General features: G+C 42.0%; 1 protein-coding gene across 8 annotated transcripts in view; it reads left to right on the forward strand.

The window, feature by feature from the left end:
* The window catches only part of GFRA1 (GDNF family receptor alpha 1), a 322,326-nt gene that overhangs the window by 245,484 nt on the left and 58,305 nt on the right, over window positions 1-18,537 (forward strand). For all 8 annotated transcript variants that reach the window (XM_065552402.1, XM_065552406.1, XM_065552401.1 and 5 more), the window contains one exon: window positions 8,341-8,680. In XM_065552402.1, the coding sequence (XP_065408474.1) occupies window positions 8,341-8,680 (340 nt within the window). The remainder of the gene's footprint in view (window positions 1-8,340; window positions 8,681-18,537) is intronic.

Genomic DNA, 18,537 nt, shown 5'->3' on the forward strand with positions numbered 1-18,537 from the left:
ATAATATATTAATGCCATCTTAATAAAATAAAAACATTACTCTGTTTCACTGGTGTAAATCTGGTGAAACTCAGTTGAGCTCAGTGGATCAGTACTATGGATTTATGCCGCTGTAAGTGAGAGAAGAATTTGATCCCCGATGTTCATATATAGTGAACATTAAGCTAGTGTGTCTAGAAAAAAATATTTGGGGCCAAATTCTGCTCTCAGTTGAAGTCCATGGAGTTATTCCAGATTTACCCTGAGAGCAGGTCTAGCTCCTACTTTTCAGTAATTGGTACCACTACAGATATAAAGCGGTTGTTAGTGTGCAAAGAGAAGGGCTTAGGAATTTCCTGCATTCCTGCCGTGAGGATTCGAATGCTAAGTTTAAATAATGCATGAACCTAAGATTTTTATAATTGATCATTGTATGATTTATACAGAGTAATTAGAATTAGGTTGAGAGAGAATTTTCAAAAGCCAGTTTCCTGGTAGCCAAAGCCATTAAATAACAGTAAGCTGCCAAAACAAAAATTAGGTGGGAACGTAGCCACAAAGTTCAGAGTGTCTATCCTATATCTGATTTATAACAATCCTCATTGCATCAACATTTACAATACCTTCTTATTTGTAACCCTAAGGACTGCTTGACTAAATCTAAAGATTATTTTTCATGTGATTGTTTAAAACCTAATCAAACATAACTGAAAACCTGCAGAGATTTAATGTATAACAAAAGTAAAAGGTGCAGAAGGTTGAAAAGGTTAATTAAAAATATAATGATTGCATTTACTCAGAACTATTAATTACCTCACATTGGTGGTCATGTGACTTGGAAACCATTGACTATAGATATAAATTTTCAGTGCTGTAACATGGTCTGTGTTTTTTTAAAATGCATACCTGTAACAGGAAAGGATAGGTATGGTCCATATTTGATTTTTGAACTCGTTTTTATTAGGGTTTATTTTTTTAAAGTATTAGCAAAGATTTAGCCCCATATATAGAAGAGTCTATTCAAGTGTTTACAGCAAAAAAATTCCCACTGAAGCGAATGGAAGCTTTGATTGAAAAAGGATTGCAGGATTTGGCTCTTTGATATTTCTAGTCTTCCAATTTTTCCCCAGAGGAGGTTTACTTACAGCTTAATGCTTAATGGGGTTGTAGATATGGGAGAAAAAAGGGCAGTAGAAAATTCATCATTATGTAATATAATCTCTCTGAAACAGTGTATATGATCAACAAAGTGAATTCTCAAGTGTCAACAAGCACATTTAAATGTAATTTTTACTACGTCACTGGAAAAAGCAAAAAGAAGCTCGAAGGATCAATTGCAAGGGTCACAACCTTGTATTATCTGATTTGCTATTCTATTCATGCATGCTTTATTAGAATGGAACATAAACTTGAAAACTAGGGAGATCAAAAAGGATTGCAATACTAGAGCAAAGAGCTGGAAGCTTTTTCCTGTTTTATTTTGCTGGGGCAGCACTTTAGAGTGAGCCCATTATAAGAGGGAGAACAGTAGTTATGTTAACATGGTAATTAATCAAGTCTGAGGAAAAGAGGAAACAAGTTGTGAATTCAATTCTGCAGTAATAAAAAGAAATGCTGAAAGTTACCCTGTAAATTGGCAAGGCTTTGGTTACCCGTCTCGCACTGTGTCTTGTGAACTTTGTGTGCAGTAAATCTCTTATCATGCAGATGATGTACGTTGTAATATTTTCACATTTTATTCTATATAGCTGCATGTACTATTTCAGTCTTAGTTGTGTCCACTTAGTATCTGACTAAATCAAAACATATAGTGAATGGAATAGCTGGGCAGCATATGCAATAACATAAGGTCACTCTGAATAGTCCAGGGGAAATTAATTAGAAGAGCTCAGCTGAAGCCTTGGTCAGAGCATTCCACACCACAAAACCAGCCTCTAATTCAGTACAGTGCATGAATTGTATATGGAATGACCGGAGATCTCTTCCCCAGAGGGATTTATTTTGTATAAGGTCCTTCTGATGCATAATTCATTCCAGATGCTAGTGTTGTGTTACACACTAGGAGGAACTTCACATCCTAAATCCCTCTAGGTTAGGGTTGAAATCATTGGTGCAATATGTGAGAAACCATGACTGGATCAGTTAACAGCTTCTGCAAGTTTCTTTGTTTAGCAGCTTCTGACTCTGGGCAGGTCTACACTACAGAATTACTTTGGTGTAACTACGTTGCTGAGGAGTGCGAAAAATCCACACCCCAAGTGATATAGTTATACTGACCTAAGTGCCAGTGTACGCAGCTTTATGTTGGCAGGAGAGCTTCTCTCACTTACACAGGTACCGCCTTTCGTGGACGTGGCTTAACTATGCTGACGGGAGAGCTCTCTCCCATCAGCATAAAGCGTCTTCATTAAAGCGCTGCAGCTATACCGATGCTGCCCTTTATCATTGTATCTCTTCCTCTCTGTATAAGACACCTTGGGGGAAGAGGTAAAACGGAATAATGGGCCAAATTCTTCTTTTAGTTAGACTGTTGTAAATCCAGACTGATTTCTAGTGAAACTAACGGATTTAACCAAGCTTTACTCTGGTCTGACTAAAGTCAAAATTTGGTGGAAAACCTGTATTCTTCAATAGTGCAAGGAGAATTATGTTTCCATAATGTTTCATTCTGTTCATAGCAGGGACTAAAAGGTGATCGCGCTCTAATGCAAATATGAACAAAGGCTTTATGGGCTTGATCCCGAATCATTCCGGATAGTGGGAATTTTTGCATTGACTTTAATGGGAGTACAATCAAGACCTAAATGAGCACAGGTAACTTTTAAGCATTCACTATGTTGGGATTCCTCCCTAGGCCTTTTCCACTTGGCATATCCAGAATACCTCATCCGGTTCCGGGAGAACACTTTATCCAGTTCTCTGTAATCCAAAAAAATCAGTTCCACTTTGGACTCGTCGCTGAGATTCTTTATTGACATACAGTCAAACTACACTTGAGTTCATCAGGTTCAAATGTAGGGGGTGGGTACAGGGTACCAGTCCAAAGTACAGAATCATTAATCAGCTTATATACACATTCTAAAACAAAACACCGCCTGCGCCTTCGACTGCACATCATGTCCTGCACTCTGTGATTGGCTCATTCGTTTTTGTAGCCAAGCCCCCTTCTAGATCATGAGCTGTTCATGTGTTGCATTACATTGTAGCCACAGATGCAAGCGATCACATATTGCTTACCATCTTATATCCCTTTTTTCTACTAGCTATATCTTTTACATATTTACAGGGCTACAAAGCTATTGTAAATTCATGCCTTGTTCATTATTCAGGGCCACAGACATGAAACAGACTTAAAAACTATATTCAACTTCATTGTGCAGTAATAAGTCTCCAGACCCTTGTTCCCTCTGCTTCCTTACTCTCCAGATTGCAGGGTAAAACAAAGGGGGCATTATGTAGAGTATGGGCATATCTGGTGTTGCCAAGTCTTACAGTTTTAACATGAGTCTGGTGACATTTGCTGCTTTTCTTAAAGCACAGCTCCTACAGACAAGTGAGTGTGTGAGAATCTCAGCCTTAATATTTTTAAAGGTAAGTTTCTAGCCCTCAAGGTTGTAGAAAAAGCATGAAAATGTGACCTGCATGTGTATTTAAAGTCCGAGAAAGGAGAAGACAAATAGAATCCCAAAAATATAATATCTCATGATTTTTAAAGCAAGTCTCATGATTTTTGGAGACTTGACCCATTACTTCTGTACACTTGGGATTGGCAGTACATTATGACTGAATAGATGGTGGTTTATTTGCAACCTTTGCATGCCACTGACAAATGTACCCTCACACTTGTTTCTTTGCTCTTATTCCTTCTACAAAATATGAGTAAATTGGTGACTGCCGCAGGATCGGATTCTGCTCCTTTACTTATCCTGCTAGACAGTTTCAACCTTTGGCTTTTACATACAGCACTGTGCCACTCTTCTATGCAGGAACAAGCCCAGAGTAGTCACCAATAACATTTCACAATGTTCCCTTTCACCTAATTAACATTTACCGCAAAGATTGCAGTATTCCTTGTGCTAAGTACACTGAATAGCCTCAGCATGCTTACTTGCAAAGACCAATTGTAATTTTAATGGCAACCACTGTAAATTGCTGTTTATGTACTATAAGAAAATTAATATCTAAGTGTCCATTTTGTTTATTCTAAAATTAATTTTGACACTTAGGTTATCTGTTCTTTGCAAAACACATCTATCAAAGGCAGGGAAATGATCTCAAATGTCCTTTGAGTTTGGTGGCAAAAATTTTAACAGGGGCTCCCAGGATCTACGGCGCGCTTCTGCCAGCACATCACTGAATTAATGGACTTTAGTCAACGCCTTCCTGGACAACCACAAAGCTTCACTAGGTGCAGACTGAAAACTAGATGCAAGAAGGATGAAAGACTGACAATATAGGAAAAGGGAAGGATTTTCTGGCCCGAGTCTGTGATACCTGTAATAATGATAAAGAAAGTAAGATGTAAACTATTTGTCTTTTGAACCTAAAATGTAACACACAGTTAATATCTGATAAGAGTCAGATTACTGCTTGTCTTCATAATTTGCATTTCACAAAACAGAGGCTAGGTGAAATTGTGGCCTTAAATGTTACTACCATGCTAATAAACTGCAAGAAATTTTACAGTAAGTACTGTGCTAACTGTTTGTAGTTGCCAAAGGAGTTAAGGATAATTACATGATACTTTCACAATGTAAAATAAAACATAGGTAGGCTCAGTTTGTAAATTTTAAATTAAATATACATGATTTAAAGGCTCAGGAAAATCTGGCATTCATGAGCATGTTTGATTTATATGTTCATATGCAATACAAACACTGTTGATTCTGATTGCATACCACTTTTACTCTAATGTAAGTATTAATTTAAAAAAAGTTGACTATGTATAATATTGTGATAAATATACTGTAGCTGGGTTCACAAGTAGCAAAATAGAAAGGACAAAAGGCAAGTGGCAAAATTCAGGCTGTTGCAGCCTTAAAGTAAAAAAGTGAATCTCTGTGCTATACTGAGAGGTGACACACAGAGTAGTTTAAGTTACAGGTTGGACATAAAATGTATAATGTGTATGAGTGAGTGTAAATATCACAGTAGTTTTCTGAACAATTTATACCCAGTACAACTTTCACTTAGCATAACTTTCACCACCGTTTTATTATCACTGCGTTTGGCTTATGTACTTTAAGAAAATCATTAAAAATATCACCTTTGATTTTTGTCCCCCAAGGTGCTAATCTTTAAAGCACTTTTTAATTCCATAACAGCATTTATCATGTTTTGGTCCCTTAATAAAATAATAAACATGATTGTAAACACAATAGAGCAGTATGTTCACATCTTTATCTTGCTTATTTTTAAATAATTCTTTAGACTGTAGTGAATTATGTTTGTGTTGGCATATATCAGTTCAGAACTCATCCACAGATTTATACCAACGGCTTATCCTAGGATATCCTTGTTTAAACAGTTCAGTATAACATTTGCCTTCCAGGCACAAATAAGCATGTAATTACTCTGTAATCACATTGTAATTAGTATGTACTATGCATATATTGCATAATTATATGCCCTACAGATTATGTGGTAATTATACTTGGATTTAGCATATAATTCTATATGCTGTATCACAGAGAAAAAATTTTGAGTTTAGAGTAAAGGTTATAATTATATGCTGATGTAGTACAACATTAACATTATTATAATGTTAAGATTATCCAAAAAACAAACGTTTGAAAGTGATGAAAATCGTTGTTAAAGTTTGACATGCAACCTGAACTCCATGGTGCTGGCTACTGTCTCCTCAATGGCAATACTGGCATATTTTGGTTTAGTATCTCTTCCAAGGATTCTGGAATAATTAAAATTATGTCCTTTTAATTAAAATATTCTATGGACCTGTCACAACTTGCTTCATCTGCATATGGAATTAGCTTTTCAAAAAAATGAGCTCTTGCTATTTATATACTTGTATGGCTTCATCCCCATAGTATCTGAGCACCTTAAAAACATTAGTTTGTCTTCACATATCTGTCAGATCGGGAGCTATGTTATCCCCATTTTACAGATGGGGAAGTGAGAGACAAAAAGATTTAGGTGACGTGCCCAAGGTCTCACTGTAAGTCTGTCAGAAAGTTGGGAATCAGCTTCAGATCTCCTAAGACCCAGTCCAGTATCAAACAAAAAACCTCCCTTCCTCTTTAAACTAAGTATATGTGGTCTGGTGTAATATGACTTGAGTGATAGGGCCTGATTCTAATCTCACTTGCACTAGATCAACACTCTTGTGTCTCCAGTGAGTGTAAGTCAGATCAGAATCAGGCTAGTGATGCTGAAGGCCAATTTCCAGTCCAGTGGTATAAATCCAGAATAACTCCAATGAAATCACTGCAGTTCTGGATTTACACTACTGTAAGGGAGATCTGAAGTTGGTCTGTGTGGTCTGTATCGTGTGTTATGTTTTGACTATACTATCTCTCATCTAGATCTAGTGTTTAAACTTCAGACATTGAATGAATGTAAGACCTGATTGGTCCCTCTGGTTTATAGTGGAATGTTGTATCTGTATAGGTTTTGCATTTTATGAGGAGGATAACACACAAACAATGATGATCTATTTACTACACAGGAAAGTGGGATGAAGAAAGGCTTGGAATGTGCAATGTAAAATTATTCTACTGTGACTAGAACATATACCTGGACTGAAAATAGATCTAGTGTTTGCTACTTTTGTGTTGGCTCAGGCTTCAGAGATGTAGGTATGGGAGATGGTAGTGTAATGTCTTGTTTATTTGTATCATACTGCCACTGAGTGACTGGCCCTATAAAGGCTGATGAGTCTCAGCCTCACTTGTGCCACAGTCAATGCTCCTCCCCCGGTGGGTGGAAATGAAGAGGGTCATGTGACCCAATCATGCATTTGGAGTACAAAAGGCTCTGAGAGAAGAGAGATTTCAGCAGCAGCCTGGAGAAGGCTGCTGTGGGCTTCAGGAGCAGGAAGGCTCCTCTTCCAAAGTAGAATGAAAGCAAATTCCACAATCCCAGAATTTGGCTAGCTCTACCTCGGAGTAGCTTGAAAGACTCCAAGCAGTAGGACGTGTGAGGGGCTTGATGAAGAAGGAAAGGATCAATATATGAACTTTTGAGTATTTTGTTCTGGAACTATGTATGGTAATAAACCAGTGCAAGCTATTGCCTACAAGAAAGCCTTTGTGAATTATTGAGGAGCCCTGACACTGAGGCAGAGATGCTGCAGGCCACCCCATGCTCTGGAGGCAGTGACCCTATTACAGTTTAAGAACTTGTCACATTATTTTGCAGTTCATGCTTGCAATTGAAATGATGCATAATGGGGAGTTGTGACTGTGTTTCTTAAATCTACAGTGCTGGGTGGGTCCTGACTATTTATGGCAGTTAAAATTATTTGTCTACCCTTAACTCCAATTTTCTTCATTGTTGAATGGTTGGGTTTTTTAAAACTTTAATATTCAGATAAATTTTACTAAATTTGCATAATGTATAATTCCTTAGAACTTTCACAGTTACCTTATTGAAGTTTTTAGTCTGTGCATTTCCATAGCTTTGTATCCTTGTGTTAGCCTGTGTCTTTAACACTGACTGTAATCACCATAGACTTTGTAAGGTTCAGGATGCACCTATGGTCCTTTTAAGATTATCTTGCTAGCTCTGTAGAGGTGAGCATGGAGCTTACAAGGTGTGTAGGATGGGCTTACAGAGCTCATAAGCGTTTGACTGCACATGCTAACCTTTCAAGTTCTGTGGACTATGTACCTTGTAAACTCTGTATTAGTAAGCATGTAGTCTGTAAATTCTGCAGAATGAGCATATAAACTTTTTAAGGGTTGGGCAGTATGGTTGTTGATGTGGTTATTGAATGGCAGTTATAGAGTTTTGGGAGAAATGACTAAAAAGTAACCTGAGTTTTAATGTGTTCTTTCACAGTGGACAGTTTTTTCCATGTTGCAACTCCATTGATTTTAATGGCGTTACACCAGGGATTAATTAGCCCAACATGATTTTACTGTATTTGTTTTACAAGGAAGATAAAGTGCAATGCTTCTGACTTTAGTCATCCTTCATTTTCCACCATTATGATTTTAACATATGCTCGTGCACTTTCTCTCTCATTAAATTATGAGCCAAAGAAACATAAGAGGTGGACACATTTTCTGGCAGCTAAGATTTCTTAGCTGACAAATATATGCTCAAAGTCTCATTAACTGTGAAATAGATACAAACATTGTAACACAATATAAACCCAATATATTTCTTATTTTTTTACAGTGGAGCCAGCACTTTCAAAGGGGAACAACTGTTTGGATGCAGCAAAAGCCTGTAACCTAAACGATACCTGCAAGAGGTTCAGATCTGCTTATATAACCCCCTGCACCAGCAGTACGTCTAATGAAATCTGCAACAAGCGGAAGTGTCATAAGGCTCTCCGGCTATTTTTTGACAAAGTTCCCCCAAAGCACAGCTACGGGATGCTCTTCTGCTCCTGTCGAGACATAGCGTGTACAGAAAGGAGACGGCAGACTATTGTTCCTGTGTGTTCCTATGAAGACAAGGAGAAACCAAACTGCTTGAATTTACAAGATTCCTGCAAGAAGAATTACATCTGCAGGTAAGATAGCACATGGCAGTGAAGTGATTAATGAGGTAGCAGGGAGAACCTTTGGAGCTGCTGAAATTGCCAAGACTCCGAATCAGAATTTCCACCAGGGAACAGGACAGTCGGGGGGGGAAGGGGGAACTTGACATCTTCAACTGAACAACAAAAGTCTGCATCCGGTTACAGTATCTGTTTTCTCAGAAACTGTAACTACTCACTACATGATGGAATGATCTTTTACCCCCCTAGGAAAGATATAAAAACAGAAATATCTTTCCTACAAAATTTTGTTGGAAACCTTTCCTTTCCGTGTCTTCATGAAATGATGACTTAGAATATTTTTTCATAACTGACAAGCTGCAAGAGATGATGGGAAATTTTAATAATATTTGAACACTCTAACATTGCTTATGAATAGTAGTGTAACTGTTAGTGCAGGGGTGGGCAAAGTTTTTGACCTGAGGGCCACATCTGCATGGGGGAATTGCATGCAGGGCCATGAATGGGGCAGGGGGTTGGGGTGTGGGAGGGAGTGCGGGGTATGGGAGGGGGTGCAATGTGCAGGAAGGGCTCAGGGCAAGGGGTTGGAGCACAGGGGGGTGCAAGGTGTGGCGGGGGTTCAGGGCAGGGGCTTGGGGTCCTGGCTCCGGCCCGGCACTGCTTACCTGGAGTGGCTCCGGTGTGGCAGCGGCGCACAGCGGGGCTCAGGCAGGCTCCCTGCCTGCCCTGGCCCTGTGCCGTGCCGCTCTCGGAAGCGGCCAGCACTACGTCCCTGTGGCCCCCGGGGAAAGGTGGGGGGCAGAGGACTCCGCGCGCTGCCCTCACCTGCAGGTACCTCCCCCGAAGCTCCCATTGGCTGCAGTTTCACATTCCCGGCCAATGGGAGCTGCGGGGGATGGTCCCTGCAGGCGAGGGCAGCGCGCGGCGCCCGCTGTGCCCCCCCCTCCCAGGGGCTGCAGGGACGTGGTGCCGGCCACTTCCAGGAGCGGCGCGGGGCCACAGGGGTGGCAATCCCGCGGGCCGCATCCAAAGCCCTGATAGGCCAGATCCGGTCCGTAGGCCGTAGTTTGCCCACCCCTGTGTTAGTGGATAACAGCCATAGCCAGGACCTTATTCACTTCCCTAGCATGTAGATTGCTCATAGGGTTTTTCTGCACAGCGTGGGAATCCTTCCTCTCAGGGTGTGGATATGTTCCTGCTGCAGTAGGCTTGGGACTGTTTTGTTCCCCCTCAGTATCCCCACAGATATTTGTGTTTGACTGATGTATTGGTAGTTGTTGGTCCACTGGTCCCACTCCCAGCCCTCTTCCTCCTCTGTGTACCTGGGCAGTGCGTGTCCCCAGAGGACATCGCTTTGCAGGGCAGAAGGGGTCCTCATGCCTTGAGCAAGCTCCCTGCACTGGTTCTGCTGCACACAGGGCCTTCTGTGCCTCTAGGAAACCTCATACTCCCAGTTACATTCTGTATGTTTATATCAGAAAGCCATTGTACTAATGTTGTATTTAAAAAGCTATACACTAGATTCTCATTAATTGCCAGTGGGTAGATCCCAATGTGTATTGCCCAAATGTTGTGAATTAGCAATGAAAACAAACATTTTAAGAAGTCCAGGATACTGCAGTCAATTATTTGAGAGTGTTTCATATGTATTTTAACTGCCCTGGAGTATATTTTGTAGAAATAACTAATATGACTATGAGGCCTCACTATAGTATTCTACTATTAAACCTTTGGGCTGGATCCTAAAGTGTGCCTGAGCTCTGCTCTGTGCACCTGAGAAGGTGAGTGGGCATAAATAGCCTTCTTCCCTCTCTGTCCTTGGGGAGGCACAGGGGCCAGATTGGAATAGCCTATGGTCTGCTCTAAGTTGTGTCAACTGTAGTTGGAGTCATTGTGGATAGTTCTCTGAAAACATCCACTCAATGTGCAGCGGCAGTCAAAAAAGCTAACAGAATGTTGGGAATCATTAAGAAAGGGATAGATAATAAGACCGAAAAGATCATATTGCCTCTATATAAATCCATGGTACGCCCACATCCTGAATACTGCTTGTAGATGTGGTCGCCCCATCTCAAAAAAAGACATATTGGATTTGGAAAAGGTTCAGAAAAGTGCAAAAATTATTAGGGGTATGGAACGGCTGCCATATGAGGAGAGATTAATAAGACTGGAACTTTTCTGCTTGGAAAAGAGATGACAAAGGGGGGATATGATAGAGGTCTATAAAATCATGACTGGTTTGGAGAAAATAAATAAGGAAGTGCAATTTACTCCTTCTCATAACACAAGAACTAGGAGTCGCCAAATGAAATTAATAGGCAGCAGGTTTAAAACAAACAAAAGGAAATATTTTTTCACACAACACACAGTCAACCTGTGGAACTCCTTGCCAGAGGATGTTGTGAAGGCCAAGACTATAACAGGATTCAAAAAAGAACTAGCTAAATTCATGAAGGATAGGTCCATCAATGGCTATTAGCCAGGATGGGCAGGGATGGTGTCTCTAGCCTCTGTTTGCCAGAAACTGGGAATGGGTGACAGGGGATAGATCACTTGATGATTACCTGTTCTGTTCATTCCCTCTGGGCACCTGGCATTGGCCACTGTCGGAAGACAGGATACTGGGCTAGATGGACTTTTGGTCTGGCCAAGTATGGCTGTTCTTACGTTGTAATGCTTCCGACAGGCCCATTCCAGCAGCTCAGTGTCCCCAGAATGCAGCACACACTCTTCATCACGGGAGCAGGGAGTGAGTGGCATAGAGCTAGCTACATTAGTTTTTCAACACCCAAGGATTCCTATGCAAGGAAAATCCCCAGCTGCCTGTTAAGGTAGCTTTTGGCCCCTCTACCATGCTACTGGAGCCGAGGTTCTGGCCGCTACTGAAAAATGGGGCAAGGCCACTGATTCTGAGAATTATGATCTGTAGGGAGTAATGGACTAAGAAGTAGAGAGGGTTCTCTATTCTAGTTATAATCACTATTTGCATTCAGAAAGTGCATTTTCACCAGGTTCTCAAAATGTTTTTCCAACATTATTTACCCTGATTTTAACCCTGGGTAATAGGGTTATATTATACTCATGATACTGATGGATAAAATAAGGAACAGTTAAATGACTTGCCCCAGGTTACATAATAAATCACCACTGGAACCAGGAATAGAATCCAAGAGTCTTGGCTTTCAGTCCTCACCACACAAACACATTGCTTCCTGCTAAGAATATGTACTTAGAATACAGTATATGCAAGGGGAGTGGAAGATTGTGTGTGTGAGTGTGTGGGGGAGAATGTAAGTTTCACTGGCCTCTAGCATATCCCATTAATGGGAGACTCAAATCCACAGACTTTTTCTAGAGCTCTTGTCACCGTTGAATGGACAGTATCATACTTGAGTAAGCATACAGTGAACCACTTTAAAAGTTCCACCATTTTTGATTGATTCTACAGTTTTCAGTGACATTCAGTACCCATTTAGAGGAGACTAAAACTAGAAATGGTAATGTCTTTCAAAATGGTCTGAGTCTTTATTGGCATCCACTTGTAATTTGCTCCACTGCCTGTATATGTTCTGTTTTACTTCTTAATTTTTAATTTTGCGTTTGCTATTTTGAGAAGCAGAACAATTATTTTTGTTAGGATGAAATGTCCATCTTATAAATTGATTTGGGTTCGATGAGATTAATGTGGTGACTTAGTCTACCCGCCATATTGCCAGGCAGGATTGATTTTCTTCTTATTATTATTTATTACTATTCATAAGCCATCCCTGATAAATGTGATTCAAAGCTTAATCTGATTCCTATCCCCAGGGACTTATTCCACAGCCTCTCTTGGCAGCTACTTCCACTGCCCAAACTGTTCTCAGTTATAGGGCCAAATGCTACCCACACTCAGTCCCTGAGCTGAATATCTCAGAAAGGGTCAGGGAAGAGTTCTCTCTCCAATCCCGTGGCTTGAACCTGTGCACTGCTACTATACCTTACAAGTTTCCGTGCATCCTGTATGTTTAGGCCTGTGGATGCAAATAGTCCTAAAACAGCTGGCCTCCTGTCCTTTACTTCAATCCCAAGCCCCTTCCTCCTTGTGTATGGCTTCTCTAGAGTTCCATCCTGCCTGCCATACCTCCCAGCAGAACAATGGTATTTCCATGGTATTTTCAGCCAAGGTTCCACTGCATTCAGTGTCTGTGGGGTGGATTTGTCCCATAAAGATTTTCTTAATACTTACACTAGGGTTACCATATTTCCACAATCAAAAAATAGGACACTGGGGGGGGGGGGGAGGAGCCCCGCTCTAGCCCTGCCCCCACCCCCCCATCCCCATCCACTCCCTCCCACTTCCCACCCCCTGACTGCCCCCCTCAGAACCTCCAACCCCCCCGCTCCTTGTCCCCGGACTGCCCCCTCCTGAGACCCCCCCACCCTAACTGCCCCCTTAGAACCCTACCCCCTATCTGTACCCTGACTGCCCAAAACCTTATCCACCACCCCACCCCCAGACAGAACCCCCCCCCAAACTCCTGACCCATCCAGCCCTGCTCCCTGTCTCTTGACTGCCCCCTCCAGAACCTCCCTGGCCCCTTACCGTGCTGCTTGGAACAGAGTGCTGCGGAGCGGCGCGCTGGGCAGCAGGGGAGGGTGAGAGCAGGGGGAGGAGCTCCAGACTGCCGGAGGCCGGCGATCTGCAAATGCAGGGAGGGGGAGGGAGGGAGAGAGAGGAGGGGAGTGATTTCAAGATGCAGGGGAGAGGAGGGGGAAGCGGAGGAGGGGCTCTGGCTGCCAGAGCCCCATGCGAGTGGCAGGATCCGGCCAGCTGCCCTGTCAGCCGCGCATGCTGTGCATGGGGGGGGGAAGTCCGGACATTTACAAATTCCCCCCGGACGCTATTTTTAACTCAAAAAGCTGGACATGTCCGGGAGAATCCGGACGAATGGCAACCCTAACTTACACTAAATATGCCCTGCTGCAGCCTAAGTGCTGCCATTACTTCTTTTGTGTTTGTTGTCAGCTCTGGTCAAATGTCGTCTCAGCAGCTAAGTTGTTTAATAGCATTTTATTTCATCAGATTTCATTAATCTGATTTTATGCCTTTTCTATTACATCACTGCACAATCCAGCTTGGTAAAATTGCAATTACCATTGCCCAAAGCTACAACCAGCACTAGAATGAAAATTGATTTCTTAGCAGGTTTCCTATTGCATTCCTTTTCATACAAACTTCAGTTCAGAAAGTTTGGGCTCTCTTCTGGCTCAGGGACCCACTGCTTTGTGGGTGTGGGTATGCAGAGGTACAACACTAGTGTGGAGTGCACCGGTGGCATTGTGGGAGCATACCAAAGTGCAGCAGCACTTCTATCTCCTTTCTGGAGGTACAACATGTCTCCTCCTTCCCAGTTGCAGATGACCAACTGGTGAAGACAATCATGCTTGACCCACCCTCCCAGGGGTTGTGGAGACTGATACTGACATTGCATCATTCCCTGACCATGTACTCATGGAGAGCAATACCCAATCTTATGGCTGCTCCATATGTAAGTGGTGGAGATGTGACGGATTGCATCACAGAAACCCCCTTGAGTGCTGCCACCCGATGTGCCAAGGCTACCTCTGCTCCTGTTTTCCCTGCCAGCTTAGGACTCCAGCACCCTGTCTTGCTGAACCAGACACTTCCGTCCGCTCCAACAAAGACCCAGGGTCTGAATTACTTGCCCCAAAGATGCAGGTTTACCTGAAAACAGTTCACAGAAGTGTGCTTGTTTTTAGCACTCATAGGCCCAACTCCCAATGGGGTCTAAACCCAAATAAATCTGATTTACCCTGTATAAAGCTTATGCAGGGTAAACTCATAAATTGTTCACCCTCTATAACACTGATAGAGAGATATGCACATTTGTTTGCTCCCCCAGATATTAATACATACTCTGAGTTAATTAATAAGTAAAAAGTGATTTTATTAAATATAGAAAGTAGGATTTCAGTGGTTCCAAGTAGTAACTGACAGAACAAAGTAAGTCACCGAGCAAAATAAAATAAAATACGCAAATCTATGTCTAATCAAACTGAATACAGATAATCTCACCCTCAGAGATGCTTCAGTAAGTTTTTTCCTCAGACTGGACACCTTCCAGGCCTGGGCACAATTCTTCCCCTGGTACAGCTCTTGATCCAGCTTAGGTGGTAGCTAGGGGATTCTTCATGATGGCTCTTCTGCTCTCTCCTTTGTTCTGTTCCACCCCTTTATATATATATATTTTGCACCAGGTTAAAGATGGATTTCAGTTCAGGTGACATCATTACCCACTTGCCAGCACACACATATACAGGAAGACTCACAGATAAAACACAGCCATCTGCAAACAATGGTCCTGGTTAATGGGAGTCATCAAGATTCCAAACCACCATTGATGGCCCACACTTTGCATAATTACAACAGGCCCTCAGAGTTATATTTTATATTTCTAGTTTTAGATACAAGAGTGGTACATTTATACAAATAGGATGATCACCGTCAGTAGATTATAAGCTTTGTAATGATACCTTACAAGAGACCTTTTGCATGAAGCATATCCCAGTTACATTACATTCACTTATCATATTTTTATAAAACCATATAGACCGCACAACGTCACAAAGTACTCTTCTATCCCTCCTCCTCTGGCCCCTCTATACAGAGCCAGCCATAACTGTCCCCTAGTCTACTGACATGGTAGTAGTAGGCTTTTTCAAATACCTTCACTATTTTTTCCTGTCCAAGGAGACAGGGAAGAAAGGCAACAGCTCCCCACTGCTATAATGTTGAGATCCAGAAATAACCTGTCCATTTAGTGGTACCAGAGCCTAAATTAAAATAATTTAAACCTGTGGCCTTTAGGCACTTCTTTCTGACTCCAAGGTTTTTTTGTTTTATTTTATTTTGAAGATAGAAGGAAAAAATAAATGAAGTAATACTTACAAACACATATTTTAACTACGGAGAAATCGTCATTTGCGAAGTGTTGGTTATTTGCATGTATATCACACATATTTAAGCACTTTCAGTGTTATTCAGGACACTGGGGCATACTTTTCTCAAAGGCCTCCTAAAATTCTCTCATACTGTTTACATGGACACCATTTGTGAATACAAAAGTTTGGGCCTGCAAACACTGATGAACAAAATATCTAGTTACTATACACAAATATCTATTTACATGTTTAGTTTTGGACATCTTTGAAAATGTCACCCTAGCTATGCAGAACACTGATTCTGTCGTAAAAACAGGGTAATCACAGGAAAACAACAGGGCCAAACTACAGATACTGTCAACCTATTACTGAGATGATAGATCAATTAACTTAATTTTCTTCTTTGTTGTTCAGAAATGTACATAATCATCTAGACAACATAAACTTTTGAACCATGGAAAGTGGGCCAGAAATGTCAGTACATGCAAATAAGTTCTGGTTTATGTATTAAGAGTCCTAATTTTCAGTAAATGGCCATGATGTCTTAAAAAAAATTAATCAGGATGTTGAATAGTTTGTTTTTGTTATCACCTACCTAACTGCTACCTCTCCTTGCACTACAGCTCATGTACAAGTTTGAAACCCAGTCTTTCAGGCATGCATTAAAAATGCTAATGCTAAAAATGAGCGTTGGCAATTTCGTCCTATTCATGTTGATAAATCTTTTAAAGAGAGTCATCATGTTGTCTGAAGCTCTCTAAAACAGTGTGTGGTCCTGGCATAGTTAAAACATCAAAGGAACCCCATTTTATGATTGCTTGAGCCACAAATTGAAACTATTATGTCTTAGGACATCATTTTGCTTTAGATAAGAATGACCATACTGGGTCAGACCAAGGGTTCATCCAGCCCAGTATTCTGTCATCTGACAGTGGCCAATGCCAGGTGCCCCAGAGGGAATGAATAGAACAGGTAACCAGCAAGTGATGCATCCCATGTTGCCCATTCCCTGCTTCTGGCAAACAGAGGCTAGGGACACCAATCCTGATCATCCTGGCTAATAGCCTTTGATGGTAGGGTTGCCAGGTGTCCGGTTTTCAACTGGAACACCCAGTTGAAAAGGGACCCTGGTGGCTCCGGTCAGCACTGCCGACCGGGCAGCTAAAAGTGCAGTCGACGGTGCTGCGGTCTAAGGCAGGCTAATCCCTACCTCTCCTGGCACTGCGCTGTGCCCAGACCTGCTGCGCCGCTGACCAGGAGCAGCCTGAGGTAAGCCTGCGCCCCAACCCCCTGCTCCAGCCCTGAGTCCCCCCAAACTCAGAGCCCCCTCCTGCATCCCAAATCCCTCATCCCTTGGCCCACCCCAGAGCCTGCATCCCCAGCTGGACCCTCACCCCCCGGCACCCCAAAACCCAGCCCAGAGCTCCCTCCCACATCCTGAAGCCCTCAGTGAGGGGCCTGTGACGGATTGGATCACAGAAACCCCCTTGGGAGCTGCCACCTGATGTACCAAGACTACCCCTATTCCTGTTTTCCCTGCCAGCTCAGGACTCCAGCACCCTGTCTTGGTTGGAGCAGACGGAAGTGTCTGGCTCAGCAAGACAGGGTGCTGGAGTCCTGAGCTGGCAGGGAAAACAGGAGCAGGGGTAGTCTTGGTACATCAGGTGGCAGCTCCCAAGGGGGTTTCTCTGATCCAACCCGTCACAAGGCCCTCATCCCCAGCCTCACCCCAAAGCCCGCACCCCCAGCCCAGAGTCCGTATCCCCTCCTGCACCCCAACCCCCTGCCTCAACCCACAGCACCCTCTCGCACTCTGAATCCCTCAGCCCCACTGCCCCTCCTGCACCCCATCCCCATCCCAGAGACCTCACCCACTCCCGCATCCCAGCCCCTTGCCCTAGCCCAGTGAAAGTGAGTGAGGGTGGGGGAGAGCGAGCCACTGAGAGAGGGGGAATGTAGTGAACGGGGGCAGGGACTCGGGGAGGGGTTGGGGCTAGGGTGTTCAGTTTTGTGTGATTAGAAAGTTGGCAAGCCTAATTGATGGACCTATCCTCCATGAATTTATCTAGGTCTAGCTGAAGGACAATATGCCACATTTCTATAGCAGTTACAATCTACAGTATCTCAAGACATTGTTTTCTTTATCTAATGAAACTGTCTCTGTTACTTGGGCCTTTTGAATAATATAGGTTTTGATTAGGTGCACCTTCCAAATCCTCCCAACTCATTAATAAGGTTCTAAGCAGAGTACAAGTGAATTGGACACATAATTTATTAAAAGAACAGAAAAGGAGCACAATATTAATCCATTCATACCGTCCAATAAAGATCAGAAGAGAATGGGGAATACAGTAGAACAAAATAAGTCAATTCTTGTTAAAATAAGAATGTAATTAAAGAATGTACGTTTCTTATCCTCTACAGCTACCATACTCAAAATGGTAAAAGAAAGCAGTTTGGTTGATTTTTAATTGGAAGCAGCCAAAAAATAATACTTGACTAGTTTCAGAATCTAGATGCTTTTTTCCCCCCCTTTAGCTAAAATAAATTAATTATACATCATATTTAAAGATCAGGTTTTGCAGTATTGTAATTAGCACCTCAGTGGTGATTAGGACCATTTGGTGTTATAAAAAATAAAATAGCCAAGTAATTTATGTGCCCATGCAGCATCTAATTTAAACAGTATTTTTTCCCAATATTCATTGCATATTGTGGTACTGTTTTAGTGACTATAAACAAAATGTCCCATTGCATATCTATGGATTGGTCCCTTCACATACAGTATAGGAAAAACTTTTTCTCTCTGAACTCATCTGTGTGGAACAGCTTCAGAATATGCAATACAAAATATGCAGAGAAGAGAAATATTTCATAAATGTACAGTATATCTACACCATGTCCATGCACAGTAAATACCTTAC

This window comes from Chrysemys picta, chromosome 7, assembly GCF_011386835.1.
Source record: "Chrysemys picta bellii isolate R12L10 chromosome 7, ASM1138683v2, whole genome shotgun sequence".
Taxonomy (NCBI): Eukaryota; Metazoa; Chordata; order Testudines; family Emydidae; genus Chrysemys; species Chrysemys picta.